This window comes from Frieseomelitta varia, unplaced genomic scaffold (assembly GCF_011392965.1).
Source record: "Frieseomelitta varia isolate USP_RPSP 00005682 unplaced genomic scaffold, Fvar_1.2 scaffold_693, whole genome shotgun sequence".
Classification (NCBI taxonomy): Eukaryota; Metazoa; Arthropoda; class Insecta; order Hymenoptera; family Apidae; genus Frieseomelitta; species Frieseomelitta varia.
Window position 1 is genome coordinate 121,448 of NW_025110471.1, and position 20,107 is coordinate 141,554.

The 20,107-nt window shown below is 32.1% G+C and overlaps 1 protein-coding gene across 4 annotated transcripts in view; it reads left to right on the forward strand.

Annotated features, from left to right (window-relative positions):
* Nucleotides 1-20,107, forward strand: part of LOC122535277 (filamin-A) — a 57,085-nt gene that overhangs the window by 11,857 nt on the left and 25,121 nt on the right. Inside the window, exons 3-16 of one of the 4 annotated variants that reach the window (XM_043666676.1) lie at nucleotides 873-1,213; nucleotides 1,380-1,507; nucleotides 1,798-1,812; nucleotides 2,188-2,326; nucleotides 3,803-4,087; nucleotides 5,247-5,557; nucleotides 6,175-6,601; nucleotides 7,006-7,221; nucleotides 7,572-7,959; nucleotides 8,498-9,067; nucleotides 11,164-11,508; nucleotides 12,065-12,669; nucleotides 14,104-14,402; nucleotides 15,993-16,131. In XM_043666676.1, the coding sequence (XP_043522611.1) occupies nucleotides 873-1,213; nucleotides 1,380-1,507; nucleotides 1,798-1,812; nucleotides 2,188-2,326; nucleotides 3,803-4,087; nucleotides 5,247-5,557; nucleotides 6,175-6,601; nucleotides 7,006-7,221; nucleotides 7,572-7,959; nucleotides 8,498-9,067; nucleotides 11,164-11,508; nucleotides 12,065-12,669; nucleotides 14,104-14,402; nucleotides 15,993-16,131 (4,208 nt within the window). The remainder of the gene's footprint in view (nucleotides 1-872; nucleotides 1,214-1,379; nucleotides 1,508-1,797; nucleotides 1,813-2,187; nucleotides 2,327-3,802; nucleotides 4,088-5,246; nucleotides 5,558-6,174; nucleotides 6,602-7,005; nucleotides 7,222-7,571; nucleotides 7,960-8,497; nucleotides 9,068-11,163; nucleotides 11,509-12,064; nucleotides 12,670-14,103; nucleotides 14,403-15,992; nucleotides 16,132-20,107) is intronic. The other 3 variants (XM_043666677.1, XM_043666678.1, XM_043666679.1) reach the window with 3 other exon arrangements.

Genomic DNA, 20,107 nt, shown 5'->3' on the forward strand with positions numbered 1-20,107 from the left:
TTTCAGACTGGTTTCGCACAATGCCTTTTAAAGCAGGTTCTTTTTAGCAAAAAATTCAATTCGTGAATGATATTCCAAATAAACGCAAACGAAGAAGTATTTCTAATGAAATAGGTTTTGGGCTACTATAAATTAATATTTTTTAATACGAAACAATCATCTATCCCATTTAACGAGTGTAAAATTGGTGTTCACATTTTTCATACGCTTTTATTAAAAAAAGAAAGAAAAAGAAACGACGAAATTTGATAATTTTTATTTTCGTACTCGAAATAGAACGTACGTCGAGATAAGTACTTTAACTAGTTGCAGGATATATTTACTCTGATCATGTAGGTGTACTTACAGTGGCATTAGCTGCTGTCCCTGACAATGATAAAAGCTTTGTAGTTTCTCTCTTGTGTAATATTGATTTAAAGAACGACTATCTCTTTCCTAATAAAGTTATCTTCTTTTTCTTTGATTTTGTATAAAAATTCCTGTTTCGTCGGAGAAAATCGAACAGTTTTATTGTATCACGTTCAAATAAAATTTTCCTGCACGATTTCTTAACAATTTGTCGCAACTCTCGAAATTTAATTTTCAAAATTAAAAGTTTTCTCTTTCGAAAGAATCGAAGATGTCAGTCAAGGATTGATTCTTTAAATTGACAAGAAATATCAATCAAATACTTCAATTAATTACTCAAATACTTAGGTAATTTTCTATCATTTACTAAGAATATTTGATATTAATATTTATTAATATTTCCTATATTAATAGGAAACTCGTTATGTATATATTACAATAGTTATTATTATATCTATCTATTATTAATTAAAGAATCATATCATTTGATGATTAATTCTCACAACAACAATATCATTTTACAGATTCAACGGACATCGTCGATTCGAAGCTCAAGTTAATCCTGGGTTTAATATGGACCCTAATTTTACATTATTCGATATCGATGCCTCTTTGGAATGGGGAGGAGGGATCCCAGACCGAGGGACCAAAACAAAGACTCATCAGGTGGATCAAAAGCAAAGTTCCCGAATTATCAATCAGTAATTTCACTACTGATTGGAACGATGGTCGTGCTATCGGTGCTTTGGTCGATGGAGTTGCATCCGGTCTTTGTCCCGATTGGCAGAATTGGAATAAAAATGATGCAATTCGAAATGCATCAGAAGCAATGCAATTAGCCGATGATTGGCTGAACATACCTCAGGTAACACACTGTGATCTTCATTCATTGTATTATTTCGTGAGAAGAGTTCGCAAAAAAACTTATACGTTGTTTATTTGTTAGTTCCGTTCATTTTATTTTCTAAAATAAGTTGAAATTACCAAAATAAATTACATGATTAGTTTTATTATTATTTTTTTTTACACAGCTCATCAAGCCAGAGGAGATGGTTAATCCAAATATAGACGAAATGTCGATGATGACATATTTGAGTCAATACCCTAACGCAAAACTAAAGCCAGGAGCACCTCTTAGACCACGTACTAATCGAAATAGGCGAGTAAATGAAAAAGAAAATACTCTTTTCGATCATGTTTCGTATCATATTACATTGCGTAGAAAAATTAAAATAGATCGTGAATTACATTTGATAATATAAAAATTGTAAATAATAAAATTATATATCATCGATATAAAATTATAAATTGTAGATTACTTATAAATAGAATAGGTATTAAATATGGAAGTAAAAATATCAATTATTTCTTCTATATTTACTCTCTTAGAGTGAATGTTTAATGACAGAAAGTTGTGATTAATAAATCTGTTTTATTTCCCGGTTGCAGTATTCCGCCACCGCGGTAAGTTGCGTAAATATCATACATTGTTGTTCATATTTTTTTACCACAGTTAATAATAATTATTCCAACATCCCCTTGATAAGTTTTGTTACCTAAGATTAAGAGTCGTTAAGTTTGACGCGATTAATTTCTGGCTGTTTAAACTAAATGTTATAATAATGTGGCAGCTTTTACAAACACTAAGCAATTATAATATATTACAAGTAATTTAATTATAATATAATAAATTTAGCAAGAATTGTAGAAGTGTTTTAGAAAGTGAATTTTAAATGTGACTTCTATTAGTACTTTTAATTTTTTAATTTTTATGTGTCGTTTTAATTTTTTATTTCTTTTGCTTCTCGTGTATTATTGTAATTTTCTTATTTGCTGTAGAGTACGTGTTTACGGTCCTGGAATTGAACCAAATGGTGTAGTTGTATCAACACCGACTACTTTCACTGTTGAAACATTTTCTGCTGGTAAAGGAGACGTTGATGTCATCGTGGAAGATGCTCAAGGAAATAAAATTCCGGTAAGAATAATTTTCTTTAATATGAATGGTTCTCTTTAAAATATATCAGAGTTTTATTCAAAATTGTATAAAATATTCGAAAAATATTCAAATTATTTGACTATTTCTTATAGTTTTCAATAAGCAGAGCAAATTTTTATTTCAATTCAATCTTTTAATTGTATTTGTAAAATTTTAATTGTATTTGTAAAAATATAAATTTATAGATTTAAAAATCTGCGTTCGAAAAATTTAGGGAAATTATAATTTGAATTAATTAAAGAATTATATGTTTCATTTAACTAAATTTTGATTACCTACGTCTATGATATATTGTATCGAATTTTACAAAAGCTCACCGAAGAGATGGAGTACGAATAGAGATTTGTTTCATTAAGATTAAAAATTATAACAAATTTTATATATTGATACGTTTTGCACTTTCACGATTTATTTATGATTATTACACGCGCTATGATTATTATGTTACGTATTCATTACTTATCGCGTATAATGTGGTTGACCGTCATCCCGGAAATCGCTCCATTTATATTGTAATCAGAAATTGATTATAAACCAGGATGTACATGATGTAATAATTATACTTACGTATGTTTCCACATTTATTTACCGTTACGAAATACTTCACAGGAATTTATCTACTCAAATTAGTAGGACTTTATTTTATCTTTACTTTGGTAATTACATTTATATTTGATAATATAATATATTTTTTAATGTTTTATATATATATAATATATTTTATATATATAAAACATATTATGAAATTGATTACAAATATCTTGAATGTAGTATAACACAAAGGTTTGTAAAACTAACGTGTAAAATTACGAGCAATTAAAACGTCGGGATTTTAACTTTGGCACGCACGGTTTAATTGTTAGGTAGTCAACCACAAGTTGGCACAGAACAAGCTTCTCTGCACGAGAAACATGAATAAATGTACACTCGCATAAATTACATTGCTAATAACTACAACCTTCCAATAAATACTTACTCAAGGATTCACAAATTACAACAGATGAATCATCCAATTGGTGATTTCATCAATAACTTTAAGTGCTATTTCTTTCGGAATTTTTTTCTGAAGAAACTATAAATTTGTATCGATACAATGCACGTATATTGTAATAATGATCGAAGAGTATTCGCTAATTTTTTCAAGAGGAAATAATGAAAATTAGTTAGTCAGATATTTATTATTATACAGATACCTAATAGATATTGTGTAAAAATGGTATTTTAAATTAGAATATCTCATTAAGATATTTCTATGGATTGTTTCACTGTAAAGGATCTATTATTTGAATTTTAATTAATGAAAATAATTAATTTATATTTTTATACCTGTACATTGTTATACATAATATATTATACCTGTATATTAAAAGCCAATATTTCTACTGTTAAGTGCTACTTAAATTGCAATTAAATATATAAAACATTTTTAATAATTACAAATTTTTTCTCTTGAAGGTCGATATCAGATTCAACAATGACAAAAATCTCACCTATTCTGTGTCGTACACTCCGAGGAGCGCAATGCCGCATAAAGTGAAAATATTCTTTGCCGGAAGAGAAATTCTAAAAAGTCCATACGTGATAAATGTAGACACACCAACAGGCGATCCTAACAAAGTTACAGCGAGTGGGCCAGGATTACAGCCAGAAGGAGTTGCACTAAACAGATCTACCTTCTTTGGTATATTCACAAAAACTGCTGGACGTGGTGCACCTGCAGTTACAATTTTGAACGCACAAGTAATACATTATTGAAGAGAATTTAACTGTATGAGTTTCATTAATTATACAAGACGTTTAGATTTCGATTCTGATAAAATATTTTACAAATAGAGAAGAGGATATTATAAGACTTGTGATACATTTTTGATATCACATTATGAATGAAACAATTATAAATATTTCTTTAGACTCTTAGAGTACTTTATATTACATTCGAAAAAGTTTATAAATTAATTATTTATAACATAAATTAAATATAAATTCATCGTATTTATTCAGTACAGTTACGAAAAAGAATTCGTGCGTAAAGACTTTTATAGATGCACTTCGAAGTTCAAATGATACAAGAAGGAAAGTGCAACAGTAAAAGTTTGTAAAGTAATTCTCTTAATTAGCTTTTTTACAAATAAAAATTTGTTTGATTTATGAGCATTCAAATAGTAGTACACCGCGCCACGTAGCGGCGAAACTGTAGAACTAATTTTACCGCGTGTTATTAATTGAACAGAAATTAAGATTTATACTTTATCTAATTCCAAAAATGTGCGGACGTATTTTAGAAATCGAATAATTAGTGATTAGTCGCTAGCATATTCGGTACTTCTGTTATTTTTTGCCAAATTTAACTCGTCTGGTAGGTGGCAAGAATTTCGCATTTTCAAAACACGCGGTGAAATTAGTTCCATAGTTTCATCGTTACGTGGCGCTAGTATTTGAATGTATCGAACGAATATCGAACATAAATCGAACGAATTTTCGTTTGCAAAAGAAACTGATTTAAAGAAGTAATTTATAAACTTTTGCAGTTGCATTTTTTAATCGGATCTTCAACTGTCTTCTTTATATCGTTTGAGTTTTAAAATGCGTTCTATGAAGGTGTAGCCAAAGTATTCGAGTAAGTAAACTATATTCGAAATTCAGATTGAAATTACATGTGAAAATAACTAGAATAGTAGAATTATAGAAAATAGCTTTGACAATTTTGGACACTGATTTTTGGTTAATCATTGTACATCTTGTTTGTACATCGAATGCGATGAAATTAATGCGATGAACTTATCTATAATTAATGTCGTATCTAATTAATTTTTGAACATCTTTGAAATTAACATAAAGAATATGATTTAAAGGGGTTATATTTAATTAAACTACTACTAAGCTTGTCATTCTATTTCAGGGGTTAAGCGTGCCGGTGAAATTACGTCAAACTCTACCAGAAGTATGGAGATGCGAATACATCCCGACTGAATCTGGCTTACATTCGGTGAATGTGTCCTTTGCTGGAAAACCTATACCTGAAAGTCCCTTCAACGTTAACATAAGCTCAACATCAGAGGTTCAGAAGTGTAGAGCTTATGGACGAGGATTGTTACCGAATGGAGTCCGCGTTCAGGATGATGCAGATTTCGTCATAGTTACGAAGGATTTTGGTGAAGATGTGCCTGGAATTAAAATCATTGGTCCTGGAGGGGTTAATCAATCAGTGCAGTAATTATACTCTAATCATACTCCTTTCTTCAAACATGTTTGATTGTAAAATCTTGATTGAAACATATTCTTGAGTTAAAGATATATATACAATAAGTCGCCAAAGGAAGTGTTACACTATAAAACTTAGTGAAAGAATTCCTTGCAATTTAAAAGAATATTAAATTATTGTGATAAAAAACTAGTTAGTTCAAGAAATTAATAATTTTTTTCTTGATAAAAAGTTTCAGAGATAGCAATAAGTACTTATTTTAGTAGTTTTTTTACTCAGCGTTTAATATTCTCAAATATAAAGCTTGCTTATATTTTAGAAACTAATATATCTTAATAGCTTTTTATTTGAGGTTTAATATTCTTTCAAATTTGTGCTCAAGGAGAGAGCAAATAAATTATTACATTACAGTAATTATTATATACACAAATTACTATATTATATTAATAATGTATTATCTAACATTCGTAATTGCATACAACCCTCATTTGAAACATTCTTTTATGTAATAAATTTACAAGTAGTTTACAAGATAACAGAATTAGACAACTTACACTATACAAATTACTCCTCCAAAATAAAAATCCCCCAAATAAATAGAACCTTGTTATAAATAATCTTCCAGAGTGGTTAGAGTCGATTCAAAAACGTACAAGTGCAATTACACGCCGATGAAAGAGGGACGATATATGGTGATGATAACGTACTGCGGAAAAGAAATTTACAAGTCACCTTTCGAAGTGAACGTTGGTCCTTACAAGGAATCGGCGATCAAAGCTTATGGTCCTGGTCTCCGCGGTGGTATCGTTGGTCACACGGCGAAATTTATTATCGACACGCAAAGAGAAACTGCTAGCCTTGGATTCGCGATCGAGGGACCATCGGAAGCGAAGATCTTTTGTCATGACAATGGGGATGGAACTGGTGTTATATCTTACCTACCAACTGCTCCAGGATACTATGCTGTTCATATTCGTTGCAACAACGAGGACATTCCGAAATCACCGTACCTCGTGCATATCTTGCCGAAAAGCGACTTCGATCCTGACAAGGTTTGCCCTTATCTTTTTATTTCAGCTTCACTCTTGACGTGTCTTTATGATATACTTTTTATTTGAATTTTATAGCTTTTATTCTTGATATATTTTTTTATTCTCGACGATTGATAGGAGGTTTTTATAAAGATAGTGTTTTTTCGATACCTGTACTTGTTTTGAAATTGAAAAAAAATGTACAACGAACAGTCTATAAATGTAATATATTAATGTACTAACAATTATGTAATATGGATTCATATACTTGCAATTGTATTATAAAATATATCTACAGTTCTTCAAGAATTTTATTATCTATTTTGCACATACAAAGATATGTGCATAAAATAAATACAGCACAATTTTAAATAAAAAAAATGTAAATTTGTAGGTTGAGGTATATGCAAAATGTAAATTTGTAGGTTGAGGTATATGGTCCAGGAATTCAAGCGGAGACACTTCACTGTAAAAAACCAACGAATTTCACAGTGGACGTAAGAAAAGCTGGCCAAGCGCCGTTGGAAGTCATCGCGCAAGATGCTCAAGGAAAAAACGTTTCTGTTCTGTTGGAGGATAAGTACGATGGCACTGTGCAATGTCATTATACTCCCATATCTGCATCAAATCACGTTATCATGGTAAGACACAGAAAAAGATTTCGCAAGCTTTATATTTCTATAATTATATAGATGGTTCAGAAGCCATTCAGCCTAAGTTATTTTTCATTAAGAGTACATAAACATATTTAAATTAACATACAATGGTTAGTTAAAAAATATCAGAATTTTATTTGACTTATCGAAACTAACACGTTCGATCTTGATATATGTAAATCGATTGTGAGTGTGAATTGTAGGAAAAATTGGCTACATAAACTAGAATATAATTAACATCGATATAATTTGTAATATCATCAATACAATAAATTAATGTAATAAAATCGTATAGTTTGTAGAATAATAATAACATCGGTATAATTAATTCTTAGGTGAATTATGGTGGCGTAGCTACGAAACACTCTCCCTATCGAATGAAAGTGGAAGCACCGTTGAATATTGCTAAGCTATCAGCATACGGACCTGGACTCGAGAAGGGCGTCAAATCAAACATACCAACTCACTTTGTCGTCGACTGTCGCGAAGTTGGTCCAGGCCAACTTCGCGTGAGCATAAAAGATTCTGACAAGAAAGAGATTCCGTTTTCACTGTCGGACAACAAGGACTGCACTTATACAGTGACATACGTAGCACGCGAACCAGGAACGTGCTTCGTTAATTTGAATTATGGAGGCCTGAACGCACCTCAGTGTCCAATAAAAGTGAACGTTCAATCGCACATCGACATCTCGGAGGTTAAAGTGGAAGGCCTTGCAGAAAGTGAGTATCTGATTTGGTTTATTTTTATATTTTAGTTTTCACATCGAATAGGTGACTCAGGGAATTTTCGTGTTGGATGTAATAATATTTTAGAAAAGATTGGTATATAATTTTTTGTTATTCAATGTGATTAATTTTTATAGTATTGTAGCTGTCGAAGAGTTACAGAAATATTATGGAAGATTTCATTTATTTAACTTATAATTCATTGAACTCGTGATTAATCAAATTTATTATTAACTCTTAGGTACTATAGATGTTGAAAAATTATATTCATGATACTTTAGACGATTTCCCAAACTGTTAATATTTATTACATTATTACTAGACTATCATTCAGTTACCGTGTCACGGCAATCAAGATTCTACAATATCATATCATACTTCTATCACTTCTTCGATGAACATATTACTATACACAACAAACCAGAAGAACCAACCACTCATAAACCTCAAATTCTTTACATACTCGTGTACCTCATCGATGTCGACAGAGAATTCCAACTAAAACAAATTCCAAACTAAATCCATGTCGCAGCGGCTCCGGTGAACAGCCTGCAGCAATTCCTCGTGATAACGAAAGGCGCGGGCAAGCCAGCGGACTTTCAGGTGACGATAACCGCGCCCTCGGGTAACCGTGTCAAGGCGCACGTGGTGCCGATTCGTGAAGGCTACCTCGTGAATTTCACGCCCACCGAGCTGGGCGAATATCTCTTGGGAATCAGTTTCGGCGGTGAGCCGATATCGAATCAACCGTACCGATTAACGTGCGTGCACGGTTCAGACCCAGAAAAGGTACGAGCCACTGGTCCAGGTCTGACGCACGGAATAGTAAATAAACCGGCGGAATTTGTGATCGACACTCGGGGCGCTGGCCAGGGTAATCTCGGCGTCACGGTCGAAGGACCGTGCGAAGCAGCGATTAATTGTCGCGACAACGGCGACGGGACCTGTTCCGTCGCCTATCTGCCAACCGAGATCGGCGATTATGGGATCAATATCACGTTCAACGAGAAGCACATCCCTGGCTCGCCTTTCCAGGCGATCGTGGTGAAAGACGTCGATGTATCGAAGATCAAGGTCACCGGAACCGGCATTCAACCAAACGGTACCGTTTGCCGTGATTTACCGAGGAGTTCTGCTTTCATTAACTTCTGGAAATTGCCAGCGTTCCATTTTGCGTGTGTAATAGAATGCAGAGAGTTGCGAGCGGACTGCGGATTTTTGTGCATTTCTGGGGGAATTTTTGAGATATTGTATAATATTTTTTGTATAACTGTATAGAAAATTTATTTTATCAGAAGAGTGGAATAGACTTTTAGTTCTTTTTGTATGTAGATAATCTTGTATATAAAATATTAGAAATAATGAATCATGATGTTCAGCAGACGAGACGAATTTATATTCCATTTTCTTGAATTTACATAAACATTCGCAGTCTAATTTCGAGCGAGTCATTAAAGTATTTGTACTCTCATGGTTATTGAATTCAAATGATTAATATTCTTTGATAATGTATATTATAGAATTTATCGTGCAATAATTGAACTTTCCATCTTTCAAAAATATTACTTAAAAATAGCAAATTATTATAATACAATTGGAAATTGAGATTAATCGTATAACTAAATATAATTGCGAGGGTGCAAATAATTCTGTGACTCATTGCATAGATATACAAATAGGTGGATGATGAGACAGATGAAGTATATTTCGGGGAATTTTATTTTATAAAAATAATTCGGAGTTAAATTACAGATGTAGTAAAAGGAGACACAAATAATTCGTTCCTGTTTTAAGTGAGATAAAAATGAAATATGTTTCATCTGTGTCAATTTTTTCTCATTGCGTAGAAATGTTTATTATGCTGCAATTTATGACAGTGCTGCATTTTACACAGTTTGACACATAGAAAAACTGCACTCTATGCATGCTGTGTGGTATTTTTAATTTTTCGTTTGCTTGTTAGGAAAACGCTATTCAAATAAAATCATAATCAAATTATGATCAAATCGTAATCAAGATTTAGAGAAAATGAAGAAAATGTCGAGATTTTATATAAATAACTAGAATGAAATAGTTGATTCTCTTTATTCTCTTCAACGAATAAGCGTTTACAATCCTTATTACAACTCTTATAAACATTCAATTGAAATATATTTTTGTTTTAAATAATTTTTGCGCAATTCTTAGAATTATAGAAATTAATTAATTGTACAATTATTAATAGATATATAAGAATTATAGAAATTAATTAATTGTACAATTATTAATAGATATATAAGAATTATAGAAATTAATTAATTGTACAATTATTAATAGATATATAAGAATTATAGAAATTAATTAATTGTACAATTATTAATAGATATATAAGAATTATAGAAATTAATTAATTGTACAATTATTAATAGATATATAAGAATTATAGAAATTAATTAATTGTACAATTATTAATAATTAAAATCATGCATAAACTGTACTGAAATTGGAATTGAGATGAAACTAAATTTTCAAATTTCACGAGCAGCTGGTAACATTGATTTAAAATCGCTCGTAAAAGTCGCGCGTTTAGACTAGGTAAACGGATGCGTATATAATTCCCTTCACCTCTTAACAACATTCAAGTTCAAACAGGCAGTCGTAAATTATTCGCCGAACGTATTGCAACGCTCGACGAACGCTCTGTCGATTTTGTATACAAACGCTGAATATTACGTAGAACGCCTGGCAAACGAAATATGTATTTCTTTTCTCGCTTCAATTTATACATTAAATTTTTCTTTTCTTTTATTTTAAGTTAGTGTATAGTATTATAGCGAATCGATTGGTTTGTGCTGTTTTAGAGTGAATTTCCACGTTATCCATGTTGATTTGTCTACAAAAGCTTATTACCTTATTTTGCTGAATGTTTGAAATTTTATTGATATTGATTATTTAAGTTTCAGTTTCAAGTTACAAGCATATGTCCGTGCATTCTCATACTCAAGAAATAATATTTTATATTCTGCCCAAGTGTTTAAATTCACACACGAAGCTACATTTATCATAACAAATTTTCCTGCACATTTCCACTATTATAAATATTACCTTTTTATAATATGAATATCTTAGCAGTGGCATTGATAGAAATAAAACGTTTGTTTGTTAATATATTAGATTGTTACGAGTATTATAATAACATATTTTTTCGATGAATTTCAGGCCCGTGCGTGAATCGTGCAACAGAGTTCACGGTGGACGCGCGATCGCTTCCAAAGACGAAAAACGATCACGACAAATTGTCCTGCATAATTAACAATCCTGATGGTAATACCACTGAAAAAGTCATCGCTCTACAAAGGGACGGAACCTATTTAGTCAGTTACAAGCCATTCGAGGAAGGACCTCACACTATAGACATACGCTACGATAACATTCCAGTTCCTGGTTCGCCGTTCACAGTCAACGTTCAATATTACAGCGATCCTAGCAAATGCAAGGCGCATGGACCGGGTTTGGAAAAAGGATACGTGAATAAGTACAACACGTTCGTCGTAGAAACGAAAGGTAAAATAGACTAGTCACGTATTTCGAATAAATTTCGAGCAATCGGTTGTTTCTAAACTTGCGCGTTTCATTTAAGAAAATATCTTGTTGGAATATCTACAAAATAAACAAAATGGAAACAAGTTACTTTGGAAAAATGATCCCGCAAGATAAATAAATTAGCTATCGGTTTTATTTAACTATATAATATATATAATATAATATACATAAATAATACATATACGTATATATTTAATATAATTATATATTTAATTATATAATACAATATTAATTATATTTAATATTGATGTATAATATAGCATTTAATATATTTAATATTTATGTATAATATAATATTTAATTATATAATATACATAAATAATACATATACGTATATATTTAATACAAATATAAATACTACAATATTATATAATTATTTAATATCAATATTAAATGTTATAATCTGTAATGATAATAATATTATAATATTTAGTCGAAATAAAATTAACAATCCTTACAAATACAATTACAATCTTAACATTACAAAATCGTGATACATCGTTTTCATAATGTTCAGATGCCGGAAACGGCGGACTATCGTTATTGATGGAAGGGACTGACTACGCAGAGGTGGCGTGTAAGAGAAACGACGATGGCTACTGCACGGTGGAATACTTCCCACCCTCGCCTGGTGACTACGACATATCCATCAAATTCGCCGAGCAACACATTCCTGGATCGCCGTTCAAAGTCGTGGTGGTTGACGAAAAGCAAGCGAGCAACGTGACCGCGTACGGCGAAGGTTTAGAAGTCGTTAGAGAAAATATCCCGACAAAATTCATGGTGAACACGTCGAAATGCAATCCGGCGCAATTGAACGTCACGCTGAAGACCAACAAAGGACGCGTTCAGAAGCCAGTGATCAAGAATTGTGGGAACGGTTTGTTCGAAGTAACGTATCAGCCGCCGTCACCTGACAGCGATCTGCAAGTTGGAGTGATGTTCGACGGTGAGAACATTCCAGGAAGTCCTTTCAAGCCTCAGGTTTTGCCTACCGTAGAGCCGAATAAGGTTGTTGTGTCGGGTCCTGGTGTGGCTCCTGTTTGCACCGCGTCTTTCCCAATTAATTTCGTGGTCGACACGTCTGAGGCTGGTTACGGCGACCTTGAAGTTCAAGTACTGGTGAGTAAAGAATCAAGGATTCTTCGTCTGTAACGATCCCTTGGAACTTTGCGATTAGTATATACACTAGAGGCGTGGGAGAATTCGAAAATATCGGGAACCCGGCTACCGTTTCTCGAGCTACTCTGCAGTGCTGTATAGGAGTTTACCAAATATGTAAATACACAGTTACACGTTTATATGACACTCTTAAAAAGAATTCGTGATGACAACATTCTTTCAATTACTTCTGCCAGTTTTCGTGAAGTTATTGGAAACACGGATTCTAAGAATCGTGTGACCTGATGTATACAAACGTGTGACTGCGTGCTTGAACATTATGTACGCTGTTGAGCAGTATCGTTAAGAAATTCGGAAAGCTCAGATATATTTCAAAATCTGTGTGAATTTAATAAAGATTAAAAATCTTTAAAAAGAATGTCGAGTGACAGTGAGAGTAAAGTTGTGGTAGCAGGAAGTAGTGCAGAAGATATCGTGCAAAGGAAGAGGGTAAAGAGAAGCTCTGTTTGGAAACATTTTCAAGAAAAAGATGACACAAAAGCGGAATGCACGCATTATCACCCTGAATTTTAAACTAAGTATGCAAATACCACTGGTTTATTACGCCATTTGAAGCATATGCATCCAAACATAAGTATATGTACTAGGAAAGAAACTGAATCGATATAAAATTTGTTAAACCAAAAGATATAACAGAAGGAATCCGATCCAATATTTCAGGTTCTCGGACACCTCTAATATATATGTATTTCTTTCATTATCTTGTCACTTATATTGCTTCTTCGTTTGTAATAATTGTGATGTTTTCAATTATGAAAACTTTTCATAGCAAGGTCCAAGTAATAGTTTATTGACAAGAATATTAGTTAATCGTAAATCTGTAGGATGTTTGAAACAGTACGTAATTTTTAATTGTTCTTTCGCTGGTTTACTAAAATTAGTTTCCTTAGTGCAACAATCCCTTCAATTGGGCAAGACGATTCACGCACTTGTGGGAATATTTTAATGAATATATGACGCGTGTTAAATAGAATATTTTGAGATTTTATTAGCATAAATAAATTGATGAATTTTTGGAACTATTTGAAATTTTTAAATTTATTTTGAAGTAGATATACATGCAATATATAATATATAGTTGCTCACAAAAGTATTCGAACCATTTGTGAGAGTATTTTAACAAATAATAAATAATTTTATGTTTTATACATTTTTTAATCGCAAGTTTCATAAAAATATGTCAATTGATGTGGCATTGTGAAAAGAAAAATCGAAAAAGCAGAACTATGTAGGCATTTTGTTTTTGTATTTTAGTAAAATTTGTTGTTACACTCTCGAAAGTTTTATTAGAAACCAGTAAAATATTGAGAATTGCGAATGATTTTAAATGATTTTGAATCAATGGTCAAGAACAATTTTCTCTTCTCATCTCAGGGTCCAGATCAAGTGCCACGCAAGGTTGAAATTCAGAACCTGGGTGATGGAAAGTACAAAGCGACTTATCTACCCGACGACTGCGGCCGTTACAAAGTCAACGTTAAATACGGCGACAAAGAAATACCAGGCTGTCCTATCAACGTTCAGAGCGTATCCACTGGTAAAGCCGAGAAGTGTAAAATCAAGGAAGGTATTCAACGCACTTTGGCTCAGGGTGAAGAGTACTGTATCACTGTCGATACTGAAAATGCTGGCCGTGGTGCGGTCACCTGTCGCATACGATCTACCTCTGGAAGGTAGGCACCTCTAATTTCTATTTAGAATTAAATTGCGAATCTTTATGAGAAATGTTTATGCAGAAATACGTACGAAGTGGAATATTTTTTACAATTCGTTGCAACTAGACTGTGGATGTTTGCAGAATTTTCGTATTTTTATGAAATTGATTTTAAATAGAAATTTCTTTTACTGTATGTATGTATGTATTGTGAATGTATTGTGTATGTATGTATGTATGTATGTATGTATGTATTGTGAATGTATTGTGTATGTATGTATGTATGTATTGTGATATACTGTATGTATTGTGAATTTTTCGGATCAAAAATATGTAGACATTTAAAGTAAAATATTTGTTATACTTAAAATATTTGTTGTACTAAAGAAGAATTTTAAATAGAAGTTATAAAAATCAGTAGAAATTAACAGAAATTCATCGTGGGATACTTCGAATATTTCAAATAATTTTTACCTGATGATTATGGAAAATTCCAATTTTAGTACACAAAAATATATAAAAATATCCGAAATGCAGCATTTAAAGCTTTTAAATTCGTGAAACAACTTCGCAAAATATCCAATTCGATGTGCTGATCGTGTAAGACATCAATTGTAAAATGTGAACGCGATTTATTAATGCGTCTATTGGCAATTAGAGATGTGTCACAGATACGCGTATCTGCTATTACTTCAAACGACACTGACCACCACTTTGTGCCAAAATGTAAATCGTTTATTTGCCGAGGAGATAGTCTTTCGGATAAACACCAATGGATACACAATGGAATGATTCTTCGAATGATTGACTGATGTTTACTCAACGTCATGCCACTTCCAACCCTATAAATCTACGCGATCTACGTAAATCAAGCGTTTGAAATAAAATATTCACCTTTAGAATTTTGTTAGATCATTTTAGAATTTAATGTAGCTTGATACAATTTAATTTATCGACGGCAGTTATTTGTCATTCGAAAAAAAAAAAAAATGTTTGAAATGAAATTTGTTCAATGTCTTGCAATGATTGGAAATAGAGATAATGTAATGTACGACAGCATACTTGTGAAAAATATTTTTGCGTATCGTTTGCGGGAGGGAACGTTGCTGTCTCTATAAATATAGCTTACATACCAACGGATCCAGAGTTAAGAAGTCGTATCAAAAGACTCAACGTCAATAAATTTACGATTCAGAAATAAATATCGGGGTCACGGTGAAACTTTTTAAAATAAGATAGAACGTGCAAAGTTATTTTAGCGTAAGGAATTACGAGGGAAGAGACGGAATAAAAATAAAATTTTTAAGAAATCCTACAAGAATTGTGTTCCACCGGAGACGTCAAATTTCCCTCTGTAAATCTTCTAATACTTATCTCACAGAGCTTTATATTCGAGCATCTTCAATAAATTTTATCGATAATTATTAATACGATGTTAAACGTAAAATTATGAAAATATCAAAGGCCATTACAACTAAATTCTTAATATTCAATTTATATGAACATTACATTATTTTATATCATTAAAGGAAGGAAAAGAAGTCTGATTAATTGTTAAAGAATCTTTTTGCTGGTTTTAATCTTGTGTTTCTCGTTTATATTTTTTCAGTGAAGTGGTGGATATCGATATTGAAGACAACGGCGATGGCACGGTGAACATTTATTATACTGTGGCGGATGCTGGTGATTACACCCTCAGCATCAAGTTTGGTGGTCAACCGATACCAGAGGGATTTTACACATTCACAGTGAGTCATTATTTCTTGTATTCATAATATTTCCAGTTTCTGTTATTTATTACCTTAGGAAACATCCTATAAAGATTTTTATTTTTATTTTAAATATCATATTATTGTTTGAAAATTACTTAAAAATAGTCCCCTCGAAAAATACGAAAGCAACACTCAGGAGCAATAAAAAGAACTCGAGACTATAAATTAGAAATTGTTCAAGTTTTACTCTTGTGTAAAGTGAAATATCGACTCTGTCGCTGCTGTTGAAGGAGGTACACAATAGCTGCGCGTAATTCATTCGATACATAAACCAATTTTGATAGTCGTAAATTAAATTTGCTCGAAAGTTTAAACTTATCTAGCTTGAAATCGAATAAAGTTGGCAATCTCGCGATTTTATTCGACGTTCTTCGAACGGAATACGGATTATGTTTGTGTATCCTATCTTTAGAATGTTTTCAAATTTACCTCGTGTCTAGTATAGCTTTGCTTTATCGCTTCGCCAGATGGATTTAAATGGTGAAAGTATGCCGAAGTTTCAAAACGATTCGAGACGATTACGTATAAATAAACAAATCTGCAGTGGCTTTTAATATATATATAAAATTTGATTATAGTATCATTTTCATAATAGTTTTGTGAAAGTGCTACTAAATGATATGAAATGTAAACGTGTTATAACATGTATGATATAATTTATTTTAATTGTCATACAATATATTAAATAATACGAAATTTACTTGAGCTCAATCGACACTTTGATGATTAATTAATAAATAGAATAGCCACTGTAATTGCAACCTGTTGCAAAAATATTGCATTCTTACTCTACGCTAATTTGTCAAGCAAAATTAATCAAACCTTACCCTATCATCCTTCAAAGAGTATTTCAAGTAAAATTTATTAATCATAGATCACAAAAGCGACACTTTCCACCTCTATTTAAATTTCCAAGCCAACGCGCGTCTCACATATTTCTTATCTTATTAACACGTACTTATATAAAGTATAACCAGTGACTAATTGGACAAGGAGGAAGACTTATGCCAATGATGGCGAACCTAAATGACCCACGCGTTGATCTTTATAAACTTATCATCATATATATAAAAGAATTTTAATTATTTTTCGAATCCCTCTTTTCAAAAAATGTTAAGAAAATTACATGTGTTCGGTTAGAGCTTAAAAGTGAGAAATAAATGCATAATTGTGTTTTATGGAGGACTTTACGACTTGGTTATGTATACATATAGGTATTTCAAGTCTTAAATGTTATATGAGTTACTTGTGTCCAAGAAATTTTACGGATGTAATAAACACTAAAAAACACACTAGATCCCATTCTCAGAATGGGTAGTTTTGCTAATTTTTTATATAATAAAAGAGAGAACAGACAATAAAAAAATATTAAGAAATAAAGTATATATATCTAATGTACAGTGCAGGGGTGACTGGGCATGATGTCACCCCTTTTATATCAATTTTTTCACGTCGACATTTATTTTTTTGCTCTTCACTTGCAAAAGTAAAAGTTGTAAAACAAAAAAGAAACGTAAACTTTTTAGAGGATTGAAGTGAGAACCGAAAGAAGTAATTTTTAATCATCTTCCCCTCCCCCTTTCCAAGTGACGCCACTGACTTAGTGACCCACGAGCTAGTACTAAAATAAATAATGAACAAAATTTGGCCTACTTCTCAAAAAGATTCGCCGTCAATTCTATGCCAAAAGGGTGATACCTGTTCGTCGGAACAATTGTGCAACGTTGTCGTGCGCATTGTGCACGGTATGATGAATTTTTTTTTTTTTTCACGAAAGAGATGCGTGGTAAAGAATGGGTGGGGCGGCAGGCATCTAACTATAGAGACAAGATATACTGCAGGACATATTGTAGCCTTTAGTTTATTCTCCAGTGAAACAGTTCACTTCGGCGGTTCATTGGAATAGCGTCTGTCAATTTGACATTATCCCTAATCTCACGTCACGTGGAGTTTCGAACGTTCAAGTGCATTACCGAGTATCTGTACTGTCTACTCGTGACAGAAGCGAGTTTAATCGAATATTTCATAAGTAGTACTTGTCGATATATAGGCAGACGCTCGGTTTCTCTTTTGGCACTGACACCTGTTGACAGCTGATCTAGGGAGTACTTGAAAATCATGTTCCTCGCGAACGAAGAGATGTTGTAGTGATTGATACAGTTATGTAAATATCACTTATAAAGGGGAAATTTTGTGCGTTCATTTTATTGGTTTGATAATTATTTTGGAATTATTTACGTTTTCGTAGCTGCTCTTATAGAATATTTTTTTTCTTTTTTGACGAAGAAATGATTAGGATATTAATTTAGGGGAAAATTCTGTAAATTCGTCTTATGTGTTTGGTAATTATTTCTTGACATATTTTAAATTTTATATTAACTTAATAATAATAGGGAATTAGTTAGTATTTTATAGATAGTTATAAGTGAAACATGCTTGTTAAATTATTGTACGTAATTTTTAGAAAATTCAAAACGCACCGTGAATTTGCAATAAATATATCTGAAATAGACAGGAACAAGAGAAAAATTCCTGTGCAGAATAAAATAGACCGATCACTCGTCGGATACATCGAAATAAACGTGTTTTTGTAAGATTTTCTGTGTATAAATATTTCTACAAAATATTCACCTTCGGGAATCGTCAGAAATAAACTAGAGAGAATTATTATAAACTCGTGTAGAGCATTCAAGAGAATAGATGTTCTCTTTCTTTCTTTCTCTTCGATACATCATTCACTTGTTAATAATAGAATTTCACAGAAGTTTCCCAGAAGAACTTTATTACTAAAAATATACGTTCGAGAATAGAACGAAATTTTCAGATTATTTTCAAAATTCTTTTAAAAGTTATTTGCAATTAATAAAACGATGACCGAACGTTTAATACGTCATCTTATTTTGCACTCTCTTAGTTTCCTTGTTTCTCTTCTATGGAAGGAACTTTCATTCTCGCATTTGTGAAGTTAAATTTCGACTGAGAGCGTTTCTTCGATCTAATTATACAGGCGTTGTAATTATTCTAACACAACGATGCCTGCTGCTGGGGAAAATGATTTAAGCAAGCGTTCATTATTTCGGTGAGAAGCTACGCAAAAGAGGTATTGTGCTTTCGCGCAGACCTTCGACTTTTGTTTGAAATTCACGTAAACAACTGCGAGCCTCAATGTCTGCATTCTTTAATCGTCTCTTGATATTTACTGTTTGCCAACAGCAGTCAGACATCTGTTAAAAATCTGCGAATAATGTGAGAAGTCGCAATTAATCGTTAGTCCCTGAATATTTCGGATCGTCGTCAATAGACGAATATAATAAATCAAAAATTGATAGTTCTTATCCCTTAAATAGTAATTGATTTTGTATCCCAAATTACTGAAAGTTCGAAGCAATTCACGAATAACAGTTAGAGGCTGATAATAATAAGGTTCAATTAAATGAAAAGTTCTCCTAGCTAAATTAATAAAACGTCGTTGTTCGATCGATCGTATTTTTCTTTCTTTCTTAAATTAAAAAAAAAAAATCAAAATACAATTGAAGTAATGTAAGATAAAGGTAATTGCTATCTTAGAAATAAAGGGAAGCGTAATCAGAACGATAGGAAACGAAAATAATTGTCATTTCAATTAAGAGCAGTGTAGTTCATATTTGAAAAAATTAGAGCAGCTAATGTTTCCATCGATTGTAGCCTGCTTTTCTCGAAATTGTTTTCTGGCACTTTGCGCGTCGAAACGACTACAACGAGACTTAGAAACGTATTCGTGTAAACTTTTGGATGTTTGTCAGAATGTGCTGCTCCGTTGGTCAGGCAAATTCGCTAATTATTTCGAATCTCTGTGAAGCGTTAGGGAACAGTTGTCTTCGTTCCAGATTTCTGATATATGAGTCTTCACTCGTGTATCCCATTAAACCCGCGATCGCGAATCTATTTGTTTACTTTTCTGTTTCGCTTAAAT